Genomic DNA, 23,347 nt, shown 5'->3' on the forward strand with positions numbered 1-23,347 from the left:
TTTGACACATTGTTCGATCAGCTGGCTGGGTTTCGCATTTTCAATCCAGTATGCCCTACAGTGGAAGCGTGTTTTCATTTTCGGGTATCATTTCAAAGTAGCCTTAATACGAGTGAATCATTTTGTATAATGGCTGAAAGAAGGAGTATGGCTTCATCTGGGAGCAATAGCAAGAAGACATTATTTTCTGTCAGAAGATGTCTTCACATGTCCTGCTGTAAGTATACTGTACACTCCATTGGAAGGCCCTGAAGTGATGGGCTGCATGTCCAGTGCAGTCCGTGGTTTCTCCTCTGCTAACCGCCATCTTGACTGCTTCTCCTCCCTTCCTTTTTGCCTCAGGGATCATGGCTGGATCCAACAGGTCTGGGGACTTGCGCGACGCCCAGAGGTCTATTCCCATCGGAACCATCCTGGCTATAGCAACCACATCCTTCATTTGTATCCTCCGCCCGGTCCCCGTGATAGCAACGGGGCCCTCTGTCACAGGATGGCTCTTTGTGTCCGTGTGCACATGCACAGTGTGGACAGTAGGAAGGATTACAGCAACTGGCATCTTCTTAAATATTTTAAGTTATAACTTGTTACTTATAAGATTTATATTGCCATTCTGTGTGAAAGCATCAACCTGTACCTTTAAGAGTCTGAACTGTCCAATACGTACGTGGATGTGTTTTTCACCTTGTTTGACCCGGGGGGATATTTTGCTTAATTACATCATACAGACATTTCCTGTGTAGTGCTGTTTGGCGCCTGTATTGAAGGTGTGGTGTTGAGAGACAAGTAAGTGTTGTTTTCCACATTTGTTGTGAAGGTGCTGCCGCTTATGGGTGTGTGGATGAAATTTAAGAAAAATCTGAAAGATAGATTTTTAGCACAGCAGACCTGAGGTGCTATATGAATGCTTTGAGTCATATCTGTTCTTTTAGTTTATAAAATAGTTCCCTTACATACAGTTTATATATTGAGTTCTAGTTCAGTTTTTAACTTACCATATCAAACATTACTGGTAATGTTTGAACCACTCTGCAAAGGATTCGATTAATATTTACAGAAAAAAATCTTCACTTTATTCCAGAACACCACTCGGATAAGGTGCTGTCCTGTCTGTAACTGTGATGAGAGTCACCCTGTCCCGTAATCTCTTTCCAAAGAGCTGTTTGTCCCGTGCGCATGATCGCTCCCTTGTGATGTAGGAATGCTGGGACAACAGCACTGTCAGGCCAGAGTGCTAATAAAAGAACGCAGCGTGAGAAGAGGGCGTTCACCTCGTCATGTCAAAAGGTGGCGGCGGCGACATGCGCTGGATTAGGGGAGCACCGTGGGCTTGAGGCCATGGTTCACAGTGTGTGTGTGTGTCTCTGTGTGTGTGTGTGTGTGTGTCTCTGTGTGTGTGTGTGTGTGTGTCTCTGTGTGTCTCTGTGTGTGTGTGTGTGTGTGTGTGTGTCTGTGTACGTGTGCGTGCGTGGTGCGTACGCACGTCTGTGTTGCAGGTTTGGAGACTCGGTGAAAGGGAACCTGGTGATCGGCACGCTGTCCTGGCCCTCCCCCTGGGTCATCGTCATCGGCTCCTTCTTCTCCTGCTGCGGGGCGGGGCTGCAGAGCCTCACCGGCGCCCCCCGGCTGCTGCAGGCCATCGCGCGGGACGGCATCGTGCCCTTCCTGCAGGTGGGTCCCCCTCTCGCAAACACGCCGCGGGGTGTTGCTTTTGAAGGACATACCCGTCACCGGCTGATCTCTCCCCGCAGCCGTTTGGTCACGGCAAAGCCAATGGCGAGCCCACCTGGGCCCTGCTGCTGACGGCCGGGATCTGCGAGATCGGGATTGTCATCGCCTCCCTGGACGCCGTGGCCCCCATCCTGTCCATGTGAGCGGAAGCCTCTCTCCCATTAACTTACACTGTCCTCAGTGGATTACAGTGTATAACTCTGTCTCTCTCTGCATCACTTTCACTCTTTCAAACTGAGATTCAGATTCATGTTTTTGGCATGAAATACATTTTGTAAATATTACCAAAACATATAATAGGTACATATACATAAGTACAAACATGCAATACATGAAAACAAAGAAAGAACAAAGGAACAAATAATGAACAGATAATGGCTGCAAATCTGAATTGGTGAACATGTAATGGGTAAGCTTGTTATAGAATCATTAATAATGATAGAGTGAGTAACTTCTTTCCATCCCTGTCCTTCTGTTTCCCTTTCTCTCTTCTATGTTGTTTGAGTCTCTCTCATTGCACATTGCATGCAGGGCTAACTATCCCCTCCTCTGTAACACTCTTTCTCAATATTACTCTTACTGTCTCAGTCATATACATTCCCTCCCTTTCTGTTTTTGTAAGGGTTGTCCAAGTCTCGGCTGATGGTGTGAGCTGTGTTCTCTTTCCCCCAGGTTCTTCTTGATGTGCTACCTGTTCGTCAACCTAGCCTGTGCTCTCCAAACCCTGCTTCGTACTCCCAACTGGAGGCCCCGCTTCAAGTTCTACCACTGGTGAGCCCTGCCCCATTGCAACCTGTTGTTCTTCAATATCTGAAATCGCCCATAGCAACACAGTCACGCCAGGTGACTTAGTCCACCGCAATCAGCACCCATTGTAACGGCTGTAATCCGCTGTAATCAGCGCCTCGGCACAGCACGTCAGTCTCGCCCTCGGGGTACGCTGCCCACACCCTGGCAAAACGCTCTCCCCCGGAGCCCCCCCGGGGCGTGGCGTAACTGGTACTCTGTGCTGTGGGTGTTTAATGAGCTGCAGCTCTGGCGCAGCAGGTAGCCGGGCCCCCGCTGGGCTCTGGGGAGGGCAGGCCCTCTCCCCTGCCAGGCAAACCCAGGAAAGCTCCGCTTCCCTGTGCCACGCAGGGCCGCGGCTGCTGCTCTCACACGGCACATTGCCATTCGAGGAGACCCAGCCTGTTTTAAAGGGATCTGCGTTAGATTTGAAGGAGTGCTGGAGGTTGGTTATTTGCTCTGCCTGATCAGGGTACCGCTGCATAGGCACCCTGGAGATTACGAAACTGAGTCACGTTGGCTGCTCTGTGCAGAACCAGCTTCCTTGTTTGTCTCTGAAATACTAAGGGTCTCTGTTTTACTAAGTGCTCTGGAGGACCATGAGAGTGTCTTTTCACAATGTACTGTAAGACCAAAGATATTCTATATTATGAGCAGATATTCAGCTCTGGGGTTCCATCTGTCCAATATCCCAGGGGGTCCCGTTGGTAACAGGAGGTTCTGGTGCTGCCTGCATTGCGCTTTCAGTTATGACCTGTTTTAGGGGCCATGTCCCCGCAAGAATACTTCATAATGAGCCTGCAAATGAGAACAATTATTATTTCCACAACAGCAGAGACAGAACTTTCAATATGAAGCATTGACCTGACTATCTGGTCAATGTGTAGAATATCTGTGGCACTGTGTACTGTGTGGGCCTGGTTTTACTGTGATGTTTTAGCGCTGCGTGAGTTGTCTCCCAGTGATCTTTAGTGCCGGCTAACTCTGGTCACCCTGTCTCCTCTTGTTCCCTCAGGGCTCTGTCATTCCTGGGGATGAGTCTGTGTCTCTCCTTGATGTTCATCTGTTCCTGGTACTACGCTCTGGTGGCCATGTTAATCGCTGGATGCATCTACAAGTACATCGAATACAGAGGGTAAGAACTACTGAATGTATTAGCTAGTGAAGCTCTTTTGGCTGCAATTTGCAAATGTGTTATACAAACAAAATTGTGACGTGTGCTGTACAAATAAAGTTTTCTTATTCCCTGGCCACCAATACATACAATACAAGCTGACAAAAGAACACTGCATATATTTGCATATACACTACGACATGTGATGTTTAAATATATTTTGGACGGATATCAGTTTACACTGATACAAACTGCTTCCAAATAGGAGGCAGGTCTTTCCCACACTACCTCCTGGTTTTGGATATAAATCAAATTTGCATCCATTTCCATCTCTTCAGACGTATTAAGATTAGGAAACTCTCCAAATTGTGATGCAATTTGGCATTTAAGCGCATAAACCTGTAGAGAGTGTAATTCTCCTTGTCTTTGGTGCTTTTTTGACTTGCCCTCTTATGCCTGTACCTGAATGTGAGGTCCGCCCTCCTGTGCTCGTTCTTCTCCTCTGTTATGTGTCCCTGGAGACTCAGCTCCTGCTCTCTCCCCTCTCCAGGGCGGAGAAGGAGTGGGGCGACGGAATCCGCGGCTTGTCCCTCAACGCGGCGCGCTACGCCCTCATCCGACTGGAGGAGGCCCCGCCCCACACCAAGAACTGGAGGTGAGGATGTGGAAAAGTACCGCACGCCACAGCCCCCCCGTCCCCCGTCCCCGGCGCACCGTACCGTGCTGGAAACCCCGCCCCCCCTTTCCCCGGGCGCGCTCGAACACGAACGCACACGCAGGTTTCAGGCTGCGCTTTGTTTACTTGGAGCGCCCGCGATTCAAAACCTGTCCCTCTCGATTTGCGCTCGTGGTGCTTTTGGATCGTAAAAGCGGTGTTTTGCAACAAGCGCACTTGTTGTTCCTGCTGGGGCAGAGTGTTCCTTTGGGACTTGGCTGCACGTTGCATTCATACAATTTCCTTCTGTCTTTCCACTGATGCAGTAAAAAGGTGTCGTGTTGATTAAGGGTGCAGCTCATCAAGTTTGTGAGCGTTTTTTGTTCCGAATAGCATTACGTAACGTTCCTCTCCAGATTCCCAAGAAGAGCTACGTATTTTTTTTTTTTATCGCTTGTCATCAGAATAATCCCTTGTTTGGACCCTAAAATCTCAGTGAAAGCCCATGAAATCTCAGTGATGAATATATAAATCCTAATGCACTGTAGCTGGTGACCACGCAGACCCATCCAAATAAAAGTCTGATCTCTCCTTTCCCACAGTCCCGATCCTAAGGCAAACCTCTCTTATTGAAATCAATATTTCTGTGCCATCTGTGGTCCGCGGCAACAAATCCGCCTCTTACTCGTCATTCACATTACATTCTCAATGTGTCCTAAGCTTCTTAAACAGACAGTTCACCTCAAGTTCAGCCAGCCTGTTTGATATAGCTGTCTGGGTCGGATTAAATTTTCACCCTCCGAGTGGGTGTAGCTTATTTACCAATGCATTTGTTTAAAAATTTGACCCAGCATGCTCTTTGATTAATTTGAGGCAACCGATGCCTCAACCGAGTGTGTCATTGGTGTTTGGTGTTTTTGTTTGTCACTGTCCTGGAACCTTTGAGACGCACATCTATGTGGAACAGCCATTGGCCAAAGCTTAGTTTTCCATGTGGCGCAAGCAGACAGCAGATGTGTCTAGCTTTCAGGGTTTAAGCCTTTGGTCTATTTCTGCAGCGCCCCACACAAAGTAATCTCATCTGGAAATATGTATTTTACCCAAGGGAGACCCCAGCTAAATTTGGCCAGTGCCTCACCCTGTCCACATGCCGTGGATCTACTCTCCTGGTGCTCTCCTTGCTCAATGTAAATATATTCTGCAGCAAGCACTAATGGCAGATCAGTATGTTCCCTTGAGGTACAGTATGAATGAGGTTTCGGTGATTAGTGAGTAAGATGATCTTTGTTTGTTGGGGCCAGCAGTTACTGAGAGCACCTACTCTCTGTGCTGTTCTGAGGTGTTTGTCTCCCCCTGCAGGCCACAGCTGTTGGTGCTGCTCAAACTGGACTCGGAGCTGGGAGTTAAGCACCCTCGTCTGCTGTCCTTCACCACCCAGCTAAAGGCCGGTAAGGGCCTGACCATTGTGGGCTCTGTGCTAGAGGGTACCTATATGACCAAAGAGTCCGAGGCCAAGAAAGCCGAGCAGGTAAGCTATGGCATGTGGGTGTTTAACCACAGCTGCTGACACAAGGTCTAGACTGATCCTTTTGGCTCCATGAATGCTGAAGCTTTTTTCCCATTGAGGCAACCACTCGATAGTAAATTGATTAGTTCAGTGCTTGGCTGACTTTGCTCATGCAGGGCAGTTTGTTACGTAAGCCTGATGTGCTCAGCACTCTGCAGAGGGACAGAAATGTGAGAAAACAGTGCCACCTACTGGCCGTCTAGTGGAACATCACATTACATTACATTAGTGGCATTCAGCAGACGCTCTCATCCAGAGTGACTTACATCAGTTTCAGAGTTTTTTTTTTACAATGTTATCCATTTGTACAGCTGGATATTTACTGAGGCAACTGTGGGTTAAGTACCTTGCACAGAGGTACAGCAGCAGTGCCCCAGTGGGGAATTGAACCGGTTCTGAGTCCTGCTCCTTAACCACTATGCTATACTGCCGCCCACAAGGAACACCTCAATCACTCAAGGAAGGAAATAAGGAGACATTTTAAAACAAGTTAAAAGTGTAACGCATACAAACACAAGTGTATTTCATTTAGATAAATATTAGATGTAGCCATGTGCTATCTGTGTGCCATATCTTTCAAGACATTGACTTAAATTCTCAGCTGTGACTTAGCTCTTCCCCCACTGAGTTCTCTCAACTTTTAATACTGTCCCATACTAACCCAGTACTGTGGAATCCATTGCTGTTGTTCGTAACAAGTTATGTGGAATCACACGTTGACTCTCCTGAGATCAGATCAGACCTGATCACACTGAGTAAAGCCTCCCTGGCAGAGGAAGGTGTGGCCCTCCCTCCCCCAGGGTTTTTCAAGGACACCTCCACCTCAGTGCAGGACACGATAGTGGCCAAGCATGGGCCACCAAGCAGAGCCCTGAAATAACACCATTCCAGCAGCATTTTCCCCAGCGGGTCTCTTCTTATAATACATGAAATGAAACCAGGTCTTGTGATTTGGTTTTATATGAGAGTGGTTGTGTAAGCTGTAACCCTTCCCTGAAGCAAGGCCTGGTCATGCAGTTACATGTGTTCGTGAAGGCAGACATCTCCTAAACAGGTTCCGTCACTTCTGTGACCTAGACTGCCGGAGGTTCTAAAGTGCATGAACTGAACTGCATTGGCATTTACTATGTTGAACGCATTCATTTGTTTTTTTTAATATATAAATAAGCAATAGACAGAAAGCTCTGTAGCAAATAATGCAACTCTGTGGTTCCTTCTAGACCTGGTTTTGACTTTAATTACAACTTTCCATATTGTTTTATTGGTGATTCGTCTGTGATTGTAGGTCAGCTGTGACCTTCAAAGTTGTAATTGAGTTTTTATGCACCGGGAAAGCCATTCAAGTCTTGCGCGGGGGCAGTTAATTACAGTGATTAGTAGCAACTTGTTAGGATTTAGCGGCTGCGCTGTACGTCTCCCTGCAATGTGCAGTGACTCATGACAAACCGTCGTAACGGATTGCGCAACGATGCCACTGGTCCCGCAGTAAGCGTGACTGGGTTTTTCCCTCCCCCTCTCTCCCGCTTCCCCCGCTTGTGCGTGCAGAACGTTAAAGCCGCCATGACCGCAGAGAGGACCAAGGGGTTCTGCCACGTGGTGGTGTCCTCGAACCTGCGCGACGGGTCGTCGCACCTCATACAGTCCGCGGGGCTCGGGGGCATGAAGCACAACACCGTCCTGATGGCCTGGCCCTGCAGCTGGAAGCAGTCGGACGACTCCCTCACCTGGAGGAACTTCATCGGTCAGTGCGGGAGGGCTAAGCCTCCACCAGGGGGGCGCCGGTTCTCAGTGCCCCTCTTACGGCTGTCTGTAAAGATGTGCTTGATGGATATTGATTAAGGTTAGATGTTGCACCCGTAAGGAAGGTCATTTAGACTCTGTTCATAAAGTCCACTTAGCGTGATCGGTAGTTCTCCTCACTTGTGTCCTTTGACACATATTTTTTATTGGATTTTGAAATAATGTTTTGTGGAGAAGGTCAGTGAATCTATTAAAAAAGAAATCACAGAGGAAGCGTAGGAAGAGTGAAATGAGTCACTGCATTGAATGTCCTTACAAGGCTGATGTGTGGTGACGTTTGGCTACTTAGAAACCTACAGCTTCTCTGGGTCTCATGTTATCTCTTAAGAAGCTAATGAAGAAGAGTCTATGTGTTTCTATGAGTTACATAGCTATGATAAGGTTATAGATAGATAAGGTTATAGAGAAGTGTAATCGTGAGAGAGCATGGAGTGTGAAGGGGGTGGGGTTTCGGTAACCAGCGTCCCCTCGTCCCACAGAGACCGTGAGGGAGACCACGGCAGCCCATCATGCGCTGCTTGTGGCCAAGAACATCGACTCATTCCCCACCAACCAGGAGCGGCTGAAAGAGGGCACCATAGACGTGTGGTGGATCGTGCACGACGGAGGCATGCTGATGCTGCTGCCCTTCCTGCTCCGCCAGCACAAGGTACGCGCCGCGGCCGAGTCCCTGCCGCACGCGGGCGGGAGGGGGCTGTGGGCGGGAGCGCTGAGGGCGTGGCCCAGTGTGTGCTGTTCCTGTAACAAGCTGTGTGATGGTGCCGTGTGGCACTTCTCTGAGAAATTTAAAATATTTCTCTTTCTTTCCACCCCTCTTCCCGTCCTCATTTCTCAATTTCTTTTGCACTCCTCTCTCACTGTCTATCTCCCTCACTCCCCCTTCTCCCTCTCCACTTTCCCTCTTTCTCTCTCCCCAATTCTTGCTGTCCCTTCTCCCTCTCCCCTTCTCTACTTCCCCACCCTCTTCTTCTCCTCTTCCCTTCTCTCTCCTACTCTCTTCCTCTCTTCTTCCCCTCTCCCAGGTGTGGAGAAAGTGTAAGATGCGCATCTTCACCGTGGCTCAGCTGGACGACAACAGCATCCAGATGAAGAAGGACCTGCAGATGTTCCTCTATCACCTCCGGCTTGACGCTGAAGTGGAGGTGGTGGAAATGGTAAAGAGCCTCCCTGGAGGTCTAACAGCTTCTGGTTAAACCATGTTTCACTGCTATTTTGAGCATAGAGAATGGCATTTTTATCTTCGATGTTTACTGAAGTACCTTGCTCAAGGGTACAGGAGTACTGCCTCAGCTGGGACTTGAATCCATCACCATCACATTACAAGCCCAGTCATGTAATAAAGACAACATCATTTTCTTTAACAAATGTAATGGCAGATCATAGTTGTGTTTTGGTCCTGGTGTTTTTTGTCCGTTGCACCCTTGTGGTAACCATTCTTTATGTGTACTTCTACCACTAGCACGACAGCGACATCTCTGCCTTTACCTATGAGAAGACCCTGCTGATGGAGCAGCGCTCTCAGATGCTGAAGCAGATGCAGCTGTCCAGAACAGAGCGGGAAAGAGAGGTAATGCACAGCAGTACACTTCTCCCCCGTCTGCTGAGCTTGAGAAGGGCTTTTAGCTGGGATGGGATGGGATGGGATGGGACTGTGTCATATCACAGCTGCTTTGTGAAGGCAGTCACACTGCCGATCATCATAGCCCTGCCAAGCAATATATTCTCCTCACATTATGGGTTTTACCAAATACCGCAAAAAAATGTTCAAATACGTTGTTACAAATGCACTAATGTGGATGTGTTGCTGTTTTACTCGCCCTGTGCATGCCTGACTTGCTGAATTACGTGCAGTGATGGAAATGTTTGGGGTCGGAATTGAGTGAGCACCCAGCCCTTCTGTTAGCTATTCTGAGGAATAATTCCAGGCCCTGAACACTCATTTTAGAAATGCTTAATGAACCGTAGCGTGAAACTCAACAGCAGAGCTGTTGAGTGCAAACAGGTCCTCTGGGTGTTCGTCTGTGTTTTTTGGCTTGACATTGCCCGCGTGCAGAACACTTCACCCGCATTCATTAGCGCGTCTTGTAAAGGCAGCTGGAATGGATCGGTGCGATGTCCATAGAAATGATTAGACCCGCACACGTATCCGCGTACGATCATACGTGTACGCGACACGTTACACTCCAGTCAAGGGCGGCGTGCGCCAGCGCATACGGGCGTGACGAGGGCTTACGCGTGTGTGACGTGTTGGCCTCTCCTGTCTCGCTGCCGACTGCGGGGCTCAGATTCAGAGCATCACCGACGAGTCCCGCAGCTCCATCAGGCGGAAGAACCAGCCCGGAGCCAACGCCGCGGGCAACAGCCAGCAGGGCGGCCCGCTGGACGACGGCAAGCTCGACGAGGTAGCCTGCCGCCCCCTGTGACTGCCGCCCAAGACCACCACCGTCACCGGTCCCCCACCCCACCCCCGGCGCGTCACACTTACAGAGCCACAGCCGTCCGCACCTGCGTGGATGAAACTCAAAACGAAATCAGCCCCCCTCTTGAAAATAGATTATCTTCACATTCCACTCAAAGACTGAAGTCAATCCTCCTGTGTGAGGTAATTATTTACAGCTAAGAGATGAATGTGGCCTGGCTGTAGCCTGATTAAACTGAACTGAATCGGTCTGGCTCGTTGTTTAAAGTGGTCAGACTCGTCGGTCTGGCCTCTCCCTGTTTTTGACTGCTGTGGCCCTGCAATTGTCACGCTTCCCCACTCCTCTAGCACTGACACCTCACTCTGCACGTGTCATCGGTAGACTGCACAGTGACGTCGTCACCCTGGTTTTTGGAATGTGTCCTCGTCTCGTGACGGCCTCAGTTGGTACATTCATCAGAGCAGGCCTGAAACTCATCTCGCCTTTCTCTGTTTATTTGCATCAAATAGTACTTTGTGTTTTATGCGTTTCTGTTTCAAAACTCATTCATTTCCATAAACACTCCTGTAAACGTTTCAAATGGTTTGTTTTGCATGTTACACAACTTGAGAACATCGTGCATTTCATTTGAAAATTTGAATGAAGTTTTGAATGTCTCATTTTGTATGTTTGGTATTGTGTTGGTGTCCCCACCGAAAGTCCAACTTCTGTACAGGACAGAGAAAGGTTTCCGGTAGTATTCAGAGTAGGGAGTACATTATGGTACTTCTTGTAGTATGTAGAAGATCACATTTGCCATTTTTGCGTAAGTTATACTATTTGTAATAACATAGCAGTATTTCTGGTGTTGTGTACATCGTGTATTATGTGTGTGTGTTTTACACATCATTGTGCAGTGTTTTTTTCCCTGAGATACCCTGTTGGTGATTATTATTGTGTGATGTTTGTGTACAATGTGATTCCTCCCTGTCTCATGCACTATGTGACATAAATCTGTCATATCCCAGGTTGTCAGGGCTCATTTTCACCTGGGTGCAGCTGAAAGTATACCTCTGTCACATCCTACATTTGATATCTATTATTGAGCCTGTCATTTTGGAATGGTGAAGAGGGGACAGCTTTAACTATGTCCCTGTATTGAAGATGATTCCACGTCTCTGGAGGGATAAGGAGCTCTGGTGCTGTGCCCTTCCTCTGTCCTGTAGATTGAAGAGCGTGCACCACCCCACACTGCCACCCGTGGCATTTGCGTTCATTCCTGCCTTCTGACTGTTGTTTCCTCCATCGTTCCCCAGCCCCAGCTGATCCATGACAGGAACACGGCATCTCACGCCGCCCTCAATGACAAGGGAGACGCCGCCCCGGACCGGGTCCACATGACCTGGACCAAGGAGAAGTTATTCACAGAGAGGAACCGCAACCGGGAGGTGAACGTGGGCGTGCGCGACCTCTTCAACATGAAGCCGTAAGTTCACCATATCCACCCCCCGCCACCCCGCCCAAGTCTGGGCCAAAGACCTCAGACTGCAGGAGCAGCCGTAATAGATCACCAAGAGACCGTAGAGTCTTTCACAGCTTCTCATCCCCAGTGTATGTGATGACAGAACAAGCAGTGGAAATGGGCATTTGTTTGGTGCGCATGTATGGAATTGCATGGGCCTTGCCATGAATATTTGCACTGTTTTGTAGGAACCAAAGATACATGAAACATGCCAGACCTGTTACTTCCTGTGAATTCTGGGAGTAAGAACAGTGACGAGAGTTTCACGGGAACACAAACCAGACCCAGCTAACACGTAACGCCACGACAAATTTCGGCGTCATCATAGTATCGTTATTCGTGTTCCAGGTCATGACACCTTCAAGTTTTAGCTGGGAGTGGGACATAGCAAAGTTCCTCTGAACGGTGCAAATGTGTCTAAGGGGTGGCATGCACAGAGCCAAGCACGAGCCTGTTGATCTGCGATGTACATGGCTGCTGTGGTGTTTGAAGCTGCATTTAACATCTAGATGTGGGCAGGTTCCGCTGTGCAATCACAATGCATGGCTAGCTGTGGAGACATCAGTGTTGTCTTCTCTAATCATTTCAACATTCCCTGGTCAGAGTCTGTCTGCCGATTCCACATCTAAATTTTACTGCGTGACCTTACAGAGGAGAAACAATTTAACCCGCCTAATTAATTTGGCACTAATTGTGGGTACTAATGGTGCTGGGGTACTGGTACTGATTAGTTTGTATTTACGGTGTGACTGTCCTGCCCATCTGATATACAGTGAATACTGTGCAGAGCAGACAGTCTGGTATTGTTTGAGATTGCAAGCAGTATAACGTTAAAGTGTTTAAATATAAAGGTATAGAAGCTGGAGGAAAACAATGAACGTAAATTGTATGCTGGCACCATATTCCTGGCAGGAATACTGTGCCCATTGCAAAGTAGAAATAAGAGCTTAGGCCTAGAGAGATGAAGGAAACGATGTGGGTAACTGTGGAGCGGTTCGCATGTGTAGACAGAAAGCTTGGCAGTTTTGAGAAAGCATCTAAGCCTGTTTTTGTTGTTCTGTTTTGTTCTGTTTTCCTCCTTCTAGAGAGTGGGAGAGCCTGTAAGTCACATTTCTCTTTGCCTAGGCTGTGCGTGTGTGTGTGTGATGGTAGAGTCCTGTCCCGTTTCATCACCATACGACCTTTCAGCTCGCTGGGACGGGGGGGGGGGGGGGGGGGGGGTAGGGGCACAGGGAGGGTGGATCAGGGGGATGCCCCGAATCCTCTCCTGTGTCCCACACAGCATGTCCCATGAGCTGGAAAGAGCTTCCTAATCGTATCTGCATGTGACGTTATCATTTATGTAGCGTGTGTCACTTAACTTGCGCTTTCCATAGAATTCCTCTGGGTGAGTGATATACATGAATTGTAGGACCACAGATAACGGCCCATATGACCGTTTAGCATCAAAATGTCTTGTCAGGGATCTTCATATGATATATGTACATTGCACAAGTGGACAACAGTGCTTGTCACTTATTTATATAAGGCTTAAAGTTCATTCATATTTTCAGCCAGGAAGTACGTCAGAATACCAGACGTGGATGGAAAGCGCAAGTTTTAATAAGCTCTGTGGTTTTATATGTTCTAACTCTGCAAAGTACATGTGCATAACAAGATCTTACTCTCCAAACTCAGGATTCTTGATTTACTTCTCATGCAATTTAGTATCAGCAAAATATCATGTTTGAAATTGTATTTGAAACTTGAATGGTTGACACAGTATGATGTTATCTAGCTAAACTGCTAGGTTTCAGCCGAAGTGCTATACATTGTTTCACATCTCCACTTACACATGGTAGACAAATAATAGACAGATTTATAATGTAGTGACAGACAAGCATCCTTGTTCGGACTTGCTCAAGCTCTGCCTGTGTCTTGCCAAACAAAAGCTCCCTTCTCATTATAATTGCGTAGCAGCTTTTACAGAGAATGGCGCTTGACTGATGCATTAACTTGAATAACAGTGATGCTGTGTAACAATAACATTTGCTGCTGTGCTTGTTGTCCACTTGGGCTGTGCTTTGAAGCTGGAAGCATCTGAGCCCAGAACCTTGCTGTCATAACACGTCAACTGGGTCCTGTGCATAAAAAGCTGGGGGGTGGGGTCTTGAAATTTTAAAATTGTCATCACTAGCCTGATTGTTGAGAGCACTATCTCAAAACATAGCCTTTTTTCCACTGGCGTGTAATAATTATTGTTATATTGAAAAAAATTAAGTCCCACTGTCATTGCAATAGCAGACCAAAGTAATTTTTTTAGTTAGTTTTTTCTGTGCTGTAGCTTATTGTGTGGTGGCAGAGCTGTTCTGTCTCCTTTGGGACCAGCTGAGCAGTCCTGCAGAGTGGGGGCGCTCCAGGTGGGGGCAGGGGGGGGACAGTGGCACCCAGTCACTTAAAGGGACATGCCGGAGGAGCACGGAGCCCGAGGGAGCCCACGCGTGTCCCCCACACTGGGTCTCGTTTTTCTTAGCCCCCCCGCCCTTGCTCCACTCTCAGGACTGGTCCTACCCGGCTCCTCTGACCACGTGCCTCACCGCCACTCTTGTAGGAACCAGTCCAACGTGCGGAGGATGCACACTGCGGTCAAGCTGAATGAGGCAGTGGTCAACAAGTCCCAGGGAGCCCACCTGGTCCTCCTCAACATGCCGGGCCCTCCCAAAAACAGGGGCGGCGACGAGAACTGTATCCTTTACCAGTGTGCCATACGGTCTGACGTTTGATATTTTTGTGGTGCAGGAACATGAACAGTACGCAATGCGTAGTAATACTGTACAATAATTCACAGCAGTGTGAGATCTGGGTCTTAATATGTAGCTTTGATACGTGTCCGGTAGGACAGTGTCCAAGGCTGGCTGCAGTAGTTTCGACACCTCCTTGACCCCTGCTTTCAGACATGGAGTTCCTGGAGGTTCTGATGGAAGGCCTGAATCGGGTCTTGCTGGTGCGTGGCGGCGGCAGAGAGGTCATCACCATCTACTCGTAACACCACTGTGCCGACGCAAAGGGGAGACCTGGGGGGGGAGTGCGAAGTGGAGTGGTAATCTAGAACTGTGGCTGCTTTTCGGGACTGCGGGCGCCCAGCCATGCAAGTGCCAGCCGGGGTCGGCCCCGGCATGTCGAGAGTACAGCCGCCCAAGCGCACTCTGTCGTGCTGACTGGAGGATATAGCATGCTGTCACTTTAATTTCCATGTGTACATGTTTTCTGCTCCTTCTCTTCTTGTGTTAATTTGTGGGGTTTTTTTTGTTTGTTTTTTTTCTTCTGTGTTCTGTTTTTGAATCTTTTAAACATCTGGCATTGTTCAGTGGAAATTCAGCAGAGGACACCAGCTCAAACATGGACACGGCCTCTTTTCTGTTTTGTTTTTGGTTTTTGGTCATACTTGGAGATTGGTCATGAAATACAATCAACAAGCTCTCTCCCAGATTAGCTGCCTCGGTTCAAGAGGCTGATGCGTACCCCTTCACCTTCCTCCGTTTGATTCATTTAAACTGGTGAATGCTGCTGTTTTTCTAATGTCTGTTTTAAAAAAAAGCTGTTATAAGGGGAAGAAAAGGAATGCAAGACATTATGTGTGTTTTCACTGAATAGCCTACCTGTACATATTTTTTTATGGATGCTTGCACTGAAATGAAAATTTGGCCTGCAGACCACATGTAATTGTTCTGTTATAGGTGCAAGGCAAAAAAAAGTGACTGTAAGGGCTGTCCTAAAGGATAAACAGCTGCTGTGTATTGAAGTTTTGTATCTGCTGGAGGGACCCTCTGTTACATATTGTAGGACAAGGACATGGCTGTCTTCCAGGGAAGAGGGTGCTCATGTGGTTGGTTATTCATTTGAATTTAAATTTGTTAATTTCTCCTACAACCAAAGAATGATGCATTCAGCTGATAAAAGGAACGCTCCCTTGTAATCCTGCAGTAAAAGTTTAAAAACAGTTATATAGCATTTATGTCAAGAGAGGAGGTCATTTTAGCCTTTACAACGAAGTGGCTGCTCAGATCATGCTCCTCCGTACATATCAGAGACAGGGGAAAACAACAGTGTACGAGTATATCATGTTAAAGGGATTCGTTATTTGTGTCCATGACTCCTTGTGTGTTGTCATAGCGTGCAGGGTGACACCTTTGAGGTGGGGATTGTTTATTGAGGGATGTGGTCATGCAATATGCCTCCTGGCTGGATCTCTCAAACATGAGAGAGCTGTTAGCCCAATACTGTGGTTACGGTTAACTAAAGGCACCACAGACAGACATAACAGTAGGACAATAGCCATAGTAAATGTTGAGCTCGATTAAATTTGAGCAACATCAAGCTTTTTGATCAGGGCAAATTAGATATGGGTGTGAGGATGGAAGAGAGATCAGTACTTTTTTTACAGGATGACAGTGGATATTCGTTTTTTCATTTTCAAATAAAGCCAGTAGCTGAATAAATCTTGGCATTGTATACACATTTTTTGGCTGAAAGTTTTACCCTGCAGTTATACATTGGTTTGTAGTTTTTGCAATACTACAACTTGCAGGACATTTGAGGAGTAGTTACATAGGACAGGTAAAACACTTGGGGCACAAATAAATTTTGGCTGTGTTGACTCCCCAGGCTCAAGGTGAAAAGCAGTCATACTGGCTGTTGTTCAGGCTTGGCTGTGACTCACCTCAGAAGTAGGCCGTACTGCTCTGTACACCAGCGGTCTTATCTTCTGATAGGAGCAGCTCCTCTGTCTCTTAAGTTGCAGCACAAACAGTTGGAGTGGATGTCATTTCAGTTACGCCTAGACATAACTGTGCACTGACATTCATGCTCTAATTTATATTCTTTGAAACATTTTATGTAATATAAGACAACACTGTGTGTCTGCAAGTCATGTCCAGTTGGTCAGGGCTGAATCTAAGCTCCGACCCCCTTCTACAGTGAGTATAAGGTACAGTAGTTCTACTGAACTGTAAGATATTATGATTGAGTTTAGATTACCTACTGATTGGATCATTAGCACCTTTGACTTGACTCAGTCCATGATACAGACACATGATGTATGAGAGTGTGTATTCTGTTAGGAGTTTTGTAAAAAGGAATATCCCGTATCTTGTCAAGAAAGAAAACTTCACTCTTTTAATTACATGTTATACGTAATGTTCTTTTCAAGGCTGTAGGTTTTTAAACATCTTCATAAATAGCTTGACCTTATATAGGATGGAATGTGCCAAAAAGAGTGAAAAGGAACTGTGAAGTTACAAGCTTGTCTGAAATCAGCAGGCCCATGAAATTTACTGCTTTATCTTTTCCATTTTATGGGGTCCAGCACATACATGTGATTCATGGAAATCCATGTACTTAAAACAGTGGCGGTAATACACATAGGAGGCATAACTGAAAACCTTTTATTCCAGTACAGACCTATTTTTGACTGAAGCGCATGTAAATATCCATGTTAAGTTAATATTGCTAGTTGGCTAAATGTTAAATAAAGAATTATGAGGTGTCAGCCATATCAGCAGTGAGGAGAGTATAGTTGCATTTTATTTTAAAGGGTCAGGTCTTTCTCAGACATGTCGCAGGTGTAGAAACATTAGACCAGGATGGTCTGGTCCATAATCTGGCCACATGTTTTAAACACCCTGTTTGTGGCAAAAAAGTGAAGATCCTCAGATACTTCATGTTTTCAGATTCTTTTATCATTTCTTAGCTTTGCAGTATTTTGTAACCACAACATTGTATTTTTCTACAGTACCTTGAGAGGAAGGTGTGACTGTTCTTGTTTTAGTGTAGACAAAGATGATAGATATCCATGTCAGCATTTTGTGATTATCTCAATGTTGTCTGTCGTTTGTGGTCATAGTGTCTGTACTTCAAGAGTAATATTTTACTTGACTTTCTGTTACTCTTAAGTGTTACTTTTTGGGGAATGGGGGTAATGTGATGTAAAGGGGGGAGTGTTACATGTTAAGAGTTATATGCAGATGTGTAGTTTTCTTATCCCATCAGGAGCGCAACAAGGGCAAGCTTTTGTTGTGTGCTGGTTCTCCTCTGACAAAGTCATGACAGGAAGAACTCAGAGGACAGGTGTGCAAAGGGAAGAGGGGGAAAAATGTTGCTGGAATCATTTTAAATTCTTTGCAATGTATATTTGAGGTTTTAGCCACCAAAGATATTTGGTGGGGTCTGTGACATAAAAATGATAGTTCCAGAAGGAAAAAATACAACTGGAGCTTAGTTATTTGAACTAAATAGCAGTAGATATGTGAATAAATACGTTTCTACTTTCCTGCAGTGCTCACTGAAAGTCTCGACTGTATCTCACACTCATTGTAAGAGACAAAATGGCATTATCTACCTCATGGTGGCAAGGAATGAAGTTGAATGGAGGTCAAGACCTGTACCATCAGTCTGCTTTGTTTATAATCTTTTTTTTTATGTACTGATAGAGGAGCAAGGCTCCATGGTTAATCGAGCATGCTGGTGTATATTGCTGACCTGTGGCTCCTCTTCTGGTAAACAGGTCTTGTATCATTTTGATGTCTGTGGAGTGGGGATGGAGCACATTGAGTCCTTTTTTTTAATCTGTAGGATATGCATCTTCTGCTGTTTAGCTCATGGACAGATCTCACATACTTTTAGGATGTTACTTGTGGGTGCACGCGTAGCGGAGGGTAGCCCTTTAACTTAAATTTGTGCCTCTGAGTAATTAATAAAGTGCTGAATTATATCAAATTTATTGTTTGTGCCTGTTTTTTTCATGATGCTTACAGGAACACATTTTCCTTGTTAAGCAGCCTCTCTGTCTGTGATTGCATTTTGTTAAAAGACTCAGTTAATGAGGACTAACATTAATCAATAACTGCAAGAACAAAACAACTTAATCAATAGCGAGGGGACGCCAGATACATACTTGAGATTTGGTTTTACCCATCTATCTTTTTTTTCTCTCTATCTTATACACAAACACACATACACGCCATTCACACTACGCAGTCCCTTTGACACAAGGTATTGACTTGATTCTTGAATGGTGTATGCTGGTTGTGGACTTGGGTCATTGTAAAAGTATGACACAGCTAATGGTGTGCACATCACAGCATCTACTTATGGACTTCACTGTCCTGTACACACAGCTTCATACTGTGGCTCTTCCTACCTATGCAGTAGTTACTGGACCTTGTCTGAGGTTCTGAACTCATCACAGAAAAGTAATTGCTGTCATTACAGACTGTGTGATATTAATAAGGTTATACTGAAAACATTTTTTTGAGTGATATGTTATGCACTGTCGTATTCAAAATGTGGGCACTTGACATGAATGTACTCATGCTGACTACATTCTACATCTACTTAATGCATACCTGAAATTTGCTTATTACAAAAATGGCTCTGAATAATTCTGAAGAAACCTTTGATTAGTCTGTGAACCTTTGAGGTTTGTATTTAATGTTAGTAAAATTTTAATCTTTTTTAATCTTAATTTTTTTAAATTGTGTTGATCATACCTATTTAGTCTGTAATACATTTAATTTTACAAAAAATTAGGTAGTGGATATTATACTGGGCCTCCAGTGAAAGAGTTATAAATATACAGTATACCGTAAGTAAGCAGCAGGTAGATTTTGTCTGTTTTTTTCAGAATTTTTCTATTTTTCTCTTTGTCCATTAGGGGGCATGTGACAGCTTGGGAAAGACATACATCTCTTAATATGTGACACAAGGGTGGAAAATAAATGTTATGACATGATATGGAAGTATCATTGATTTGTGACATCGACATGACAGGGTAATTGATACAGGAATTTTCAATGAGTGATAAATAAATTGGAATAATTAATTAAATTAACATTACGTCATACTCAAAAACCAAGTCACTGTTAAATCGATTTGTTTGAGCTGAAATTGCACTGCGTGCGCACTGCATAACTAGATTCTCCTGCACACAGGGCTCCATCAGCTCGTCTGAGTCAAAGCAAGACAGCACGTGAAACTGTGCTTTTATTGCGCTCCTGACAGTCAATATATTGACTGTGTCTGTGCTTTATGGCACTCCTTCCATTGATTTCAGTTCCAGGTGACCTCTTTTTCTCAATGCCAGGAACCGCAAAAGGTAAGGGTGCAGAGCTGCGTGTGGATCCCCAGCCCAAGCCTAGGATTTCTGGGTGTTCCTGCGAGGCAGACAAAACACACAAGTCGACTTGTAGCTGGAGAGGGCAAAGGAATTAGAGACAGCACTGCTGTGTCACACTGTGCTAGTATCGAAATGGAAACCCGATAAAGGGAACTGAAATAGGAGGCATGTTGCACGTCCACATCTTTCTGTAAACCATCCCCACCCCCTGCCGGCTTAAATGAGTCTGTTATTCATAAGGGGGCGTGGCAAGTCCATTATTTTTGTATAAACAATTACCTCCAGCTTCCTTGCACATACACCAAACAGTTCTTGATACATTGCCTCGAAGTAAGAAATGCACATTGCATGTCGATTCTAATTTATACTTCCACCCAGGGAATGTAATGACCTTTCTCGTTTGTGATGGAGTGTGATTGCAGATGTTTTATGATGGCTATAGGAAGCAGTGGACCAGAGAGAGGTAGTCAGAATATTGTGACAGATGAGAATGGACCCCAACAGTACAGTATTGGGAGATTTGTGTTTCACTGTGGACAACATATGCATGTGCCCATTAGTTAGTGCAAGGAGGCAATGTGAAAGGCTGCAAGAGCTGACTGCTCAAAAGCAGGTGCCCATGAGTGGGAGGAACCCTTATGTGTTGTATTGTCCTCCAAAATAACACCTTTCCCTTATGTTAGCAAGTAAGGACTCCCTCACTTCCACATTATTTGTTGACTTGGATTGGGAGGCGGCTATGTGGGCATGCTGGGTAAACACTTCAACAGGACAGGAATGTAGAGAGGTTACTGTGTTTGTTCTTCTCGGGGCTGTGCTTTAGGCACAAGCACAGTTATTGTCCTGGGAAGCAGAGCTCAACACTGTATGAGGGGGAGACCTGACAATTGCAAGTGCTCTGGGCTTTAGTAGAGGTAGTTTAAAGTATTTAGTCACGCACACAGCATGAGGGATTGTGTATTATATTGCACATTTCTGAATCACATAGTCAAGACAGGAGGGTTTGATTCAATTGTCACTAAAACCTGAAATAGGCTGACACTTTTTTTGACAGCCACGATATTCACAGGAATGGTCAAAAAGGTGGTGGAAAGTGGAGCTGTGGATTACTGATGACTGGCCTGCCTCCCTGTCTCTGCTTTGGTCTGCTCCTCTCATCCGAGTAGAAGTTTACGTCATTGATGCTCATTGATGTTCAGGCTGCACAGTGGCAGAGTCACACAGAGTCTCAGACAGCGCAGGAAGCAGTCTCAGATCTGTAACCGCTGCCTTTCACAACAAGATGGAGGCTTTACAGGAGAGACCCTTGTTTCATCAGTCACAGCCATTTTACTGACCTTCTCACCCTGCCGATGGTTTTTATTTAGGAGAAAGCTGAATGTTTCACATGTAATCTTTCAGCCCGCACGCCGTGGAGTGTTGTGGCATCAGTAAGGGTGAGCGTTCACTTGACCTGAAGTCAATGTATCTGTTGGTACTCGCGAAAAGGATACACACAGCCCATTGAGAGTCGGACAGCTTTGCTTAAAAATAGAATTAACCCACAGTGGGGCCTACTGCAACAGTGACTCCTATATACTATATCTTTCTATACAGAAAAATCACATAATCTTTTTGTGAACAATGTGAGAATCAGTATTTTATATCTTGGACACATGGTATAATGTTTAAGGAGCTGACCTACCCCAAAAAGTTGTGGGTCCAGTTCTCATGTAAGGCACTGCTGTTGTACCGGAGTTTCTTCAGGTGAGTATCTGACACAATATGTAAAAAAGTGAGCTGCAGCATATTAATCGCTACAGATAAGGGTGTCTGCCGGTGGCTGAAATAGGCTGGAGTGAGACCGAACTTGGTTCCAAGAGTGGAGTATGAAACTGGATTCCTGGTTCCGGCTGCGTGTTGATTGGGTTGCGGGAGACAGCAGAACAGCTCCGGCTGAATCAGACCAGGGGAACCTCAGCAGCGTCGCTGTTTCTGTTTCACTCTGCGATGAGGAAGTAAACAAACGCTCAAATTCAAATGGCGAAGGAAGCACTGGGTGATGTAAGTCCTGCCAAGCATTTCAAGAGTCCACATGCACATTTTGGCCAAAACATAATATGTGTTCCAAGCCTTTCTGACAGGACTTGGGAGTCTCAGACAGCCATATGCTAAATACTTGCTGTTGACCGCTCAATATGCAAATGTGAAGGGCATAAAAAAAAAAACATAAAACTGTAGGTTCAAATATTTGGTGAGAGACTTTTTATTTCTTGGCGCAGGGTACTTGGTGTCAGTTGGTCCAGCTGTATGTATTGATGGTGTCTAAGAAGCTGCTACCTAAATAAATGCATGATGTAATCCACATTATCTTATGGGTCCTAGCAGAACAGTTTCTGTTATCAGCTCCAGGCACACCGTCTACTACCACAGTTACAAAAGGAGGTGCAAGGAATTCACCAACAGCCGGTCATAACAACAAGGAATGACCTCTGTTCCTCTTAGCCAACATTCCGTCCCAGGCTCCCCAGCCCCATGCCCGTCACATGTCTCTGAGCAGGACACAACTCGCAGGACAAGAATAAACGATATGAGCATCTGATCTAATTACAAGTCCGACAAGCTCTTCACGGAGAGCAACAGACTTCAAAGTCTGGTTTTTCCATCCTCGGGAGTCATATGAGGGGAACGTTAAAAAAGCTTTCCAGCTGATCTGCTGCCACAGCAGCAGTGATGGTGGCAGTCTAGGGAGACATATGACTGCACTGCTTGCTTCAGTTTGAACACACAGACATAAGTGCGCACGTCTGCTCCTCTTCTCTCTACCCGGGAATTGTGTGATGCACTGAATTCAGCAGTGCACCTGAGTGTTTCAGGGGACTTGAATTACAGGTGTGGAACACTGCTGGTGCACTGTTTGAGCAAAACACAGGCCTTGGGCCTGTACAAACCGATATGCATGAATGGGTTACAGAGCTGTAAAGATTGTAAGTCACCCCAGGCAAAAGGAATCTGCTAGACCCATACATTACCTCAGATATTGACCTACCCTGAATCTATCACTCAAAGTATGAAAAAAAATATATCTACCTGTATGTTTTATCACATCAGAGTTTGGCCTGCGATCTAATGGGTTCTCTGCACGGTGGTGCTAGTTTGCACTGTCACCAGGTGGAAGTTGAGAGCATGGCACAAGTCATATGCTGTCACCTCTCACATCCTGCAGACTGTGAACAAAGAAATATGCCTGGCCATGGTCCCACCCTCTGGTGTCTGCTGTCATTAAGCTGACCTTTGACCCAGCTGTATTGATTTAGGAGTGAGAGAGTGTGATATCAGCTGCCTCAGGACAAAGTACTGTTTCTGTACTGTTTTCACTGGTATGCATTGCATTGATTTTTTAAGGCTGATGGGATGTTTTTCTAAATAGTTAAACATTAATTGTTCTTATGGCAGACTGTTATTTTAGGCGTATAATGTGGTTTATACTGTTGTAAATCGTGTAAGGATTATCACCCTGATGTAACTGTTGATGAAGTTTCTTTACTAGAGGAAATAAACTCAAACAACCACCCTCAGATATGGCATTCTTATCTGTAACCAGTCTCTTGACGCCAGGAAAATTCATCACTAGTCCAAAAGACC

General features: G+C 45.7%; 1 protein-coding gene across 4 annotated transcripts in view; it reads left to right on the top strand.

Moving 5' to 3' along the window:
* slc12a7b (solute carrier family 12 member 7b) overlaps positions 1–18,262 on the top strand; it is a 66,221-nt gene extending 47,959 nt beyond the window's left edge. For 2 of the 4 annotated variants that reach the window (XM_036522787.1, XM_036522789.1), the window contains exons 10-25: positions 343–441; positions 726–783; positions 1,494–1,668; positions 1,749–1,867; positions 2,401–2,499; positions 3,530–3,649; positions 4,179–4,283; positions 5,643–5,811; positions 7,396–7,591; positions 8,130–8,299; positions 8,673–8,804; positions 9,110–9,217; positions 11,366–11,535; positions 12,657–12,671; positions 14,162–14,295; positions 14,505–18,262. In XM_036522787.1, coding sequence (XP_036378680.1) covers positions 343–441; positions 726–783; positions 1,494–1,668; positions 1,749–1,867; positions 2,401–2,499; positions 3,530–3,649; positions 4,179–4,283; positions 5,643–5,811; positions 7,396–7,591; positions 8,130–8,299; positions 8,673–8,804; positions 9,110–9,217; positions 11,366–11,535; positions 12,657–12,671; positions 14,162–14,295; positions 14,505–14,596 — 1,961 coding nt within the window. In that variant the 3' untranslated portion in view covers positions 14,597–18,262. Of the gene's footprint in view, positions 1–342; positions 442–725; positions 784–1,493; positions 1,669–1,748; positions 1,868–2,400; positions 2,500–3,529; positions 3,650–4,178; positions 4,284–5,642; positions 5,812–7,395; positions 7,592–8,129; positions 8,300–8,672; positions 8,805–9,109; positions 9,218–9,935; positions 10,053–11,365; positions 11,536–12,656; positions 12,672–14,161; positions 14,296–14,504 lie in introns of all 4 variants that reach the window. The other 2 variants (XM_036522790.1, XM_036522788.1) reach the window with 2 other exon arrangements.
* Positions 18,263–23,347: the final 5,085 nt, after the last annotated feature.

Source organism: Megalops cyprinoides, chromosome 2 (assembly GCF_013368585.1).
Source record: "Megalops cyprinoides isolate fMegCyp1 chromosome 2, fMegCyp1.pri, whole genome shotgun sequence".
In the NCBI taxonomy this organism is placed as follows: domain Eukaryota; kingdom Metazoa; phylum Chordata; class Actinopteri; order Elopiformes; family Megalopidae; genus Megalops; species Megalops cyprinoides.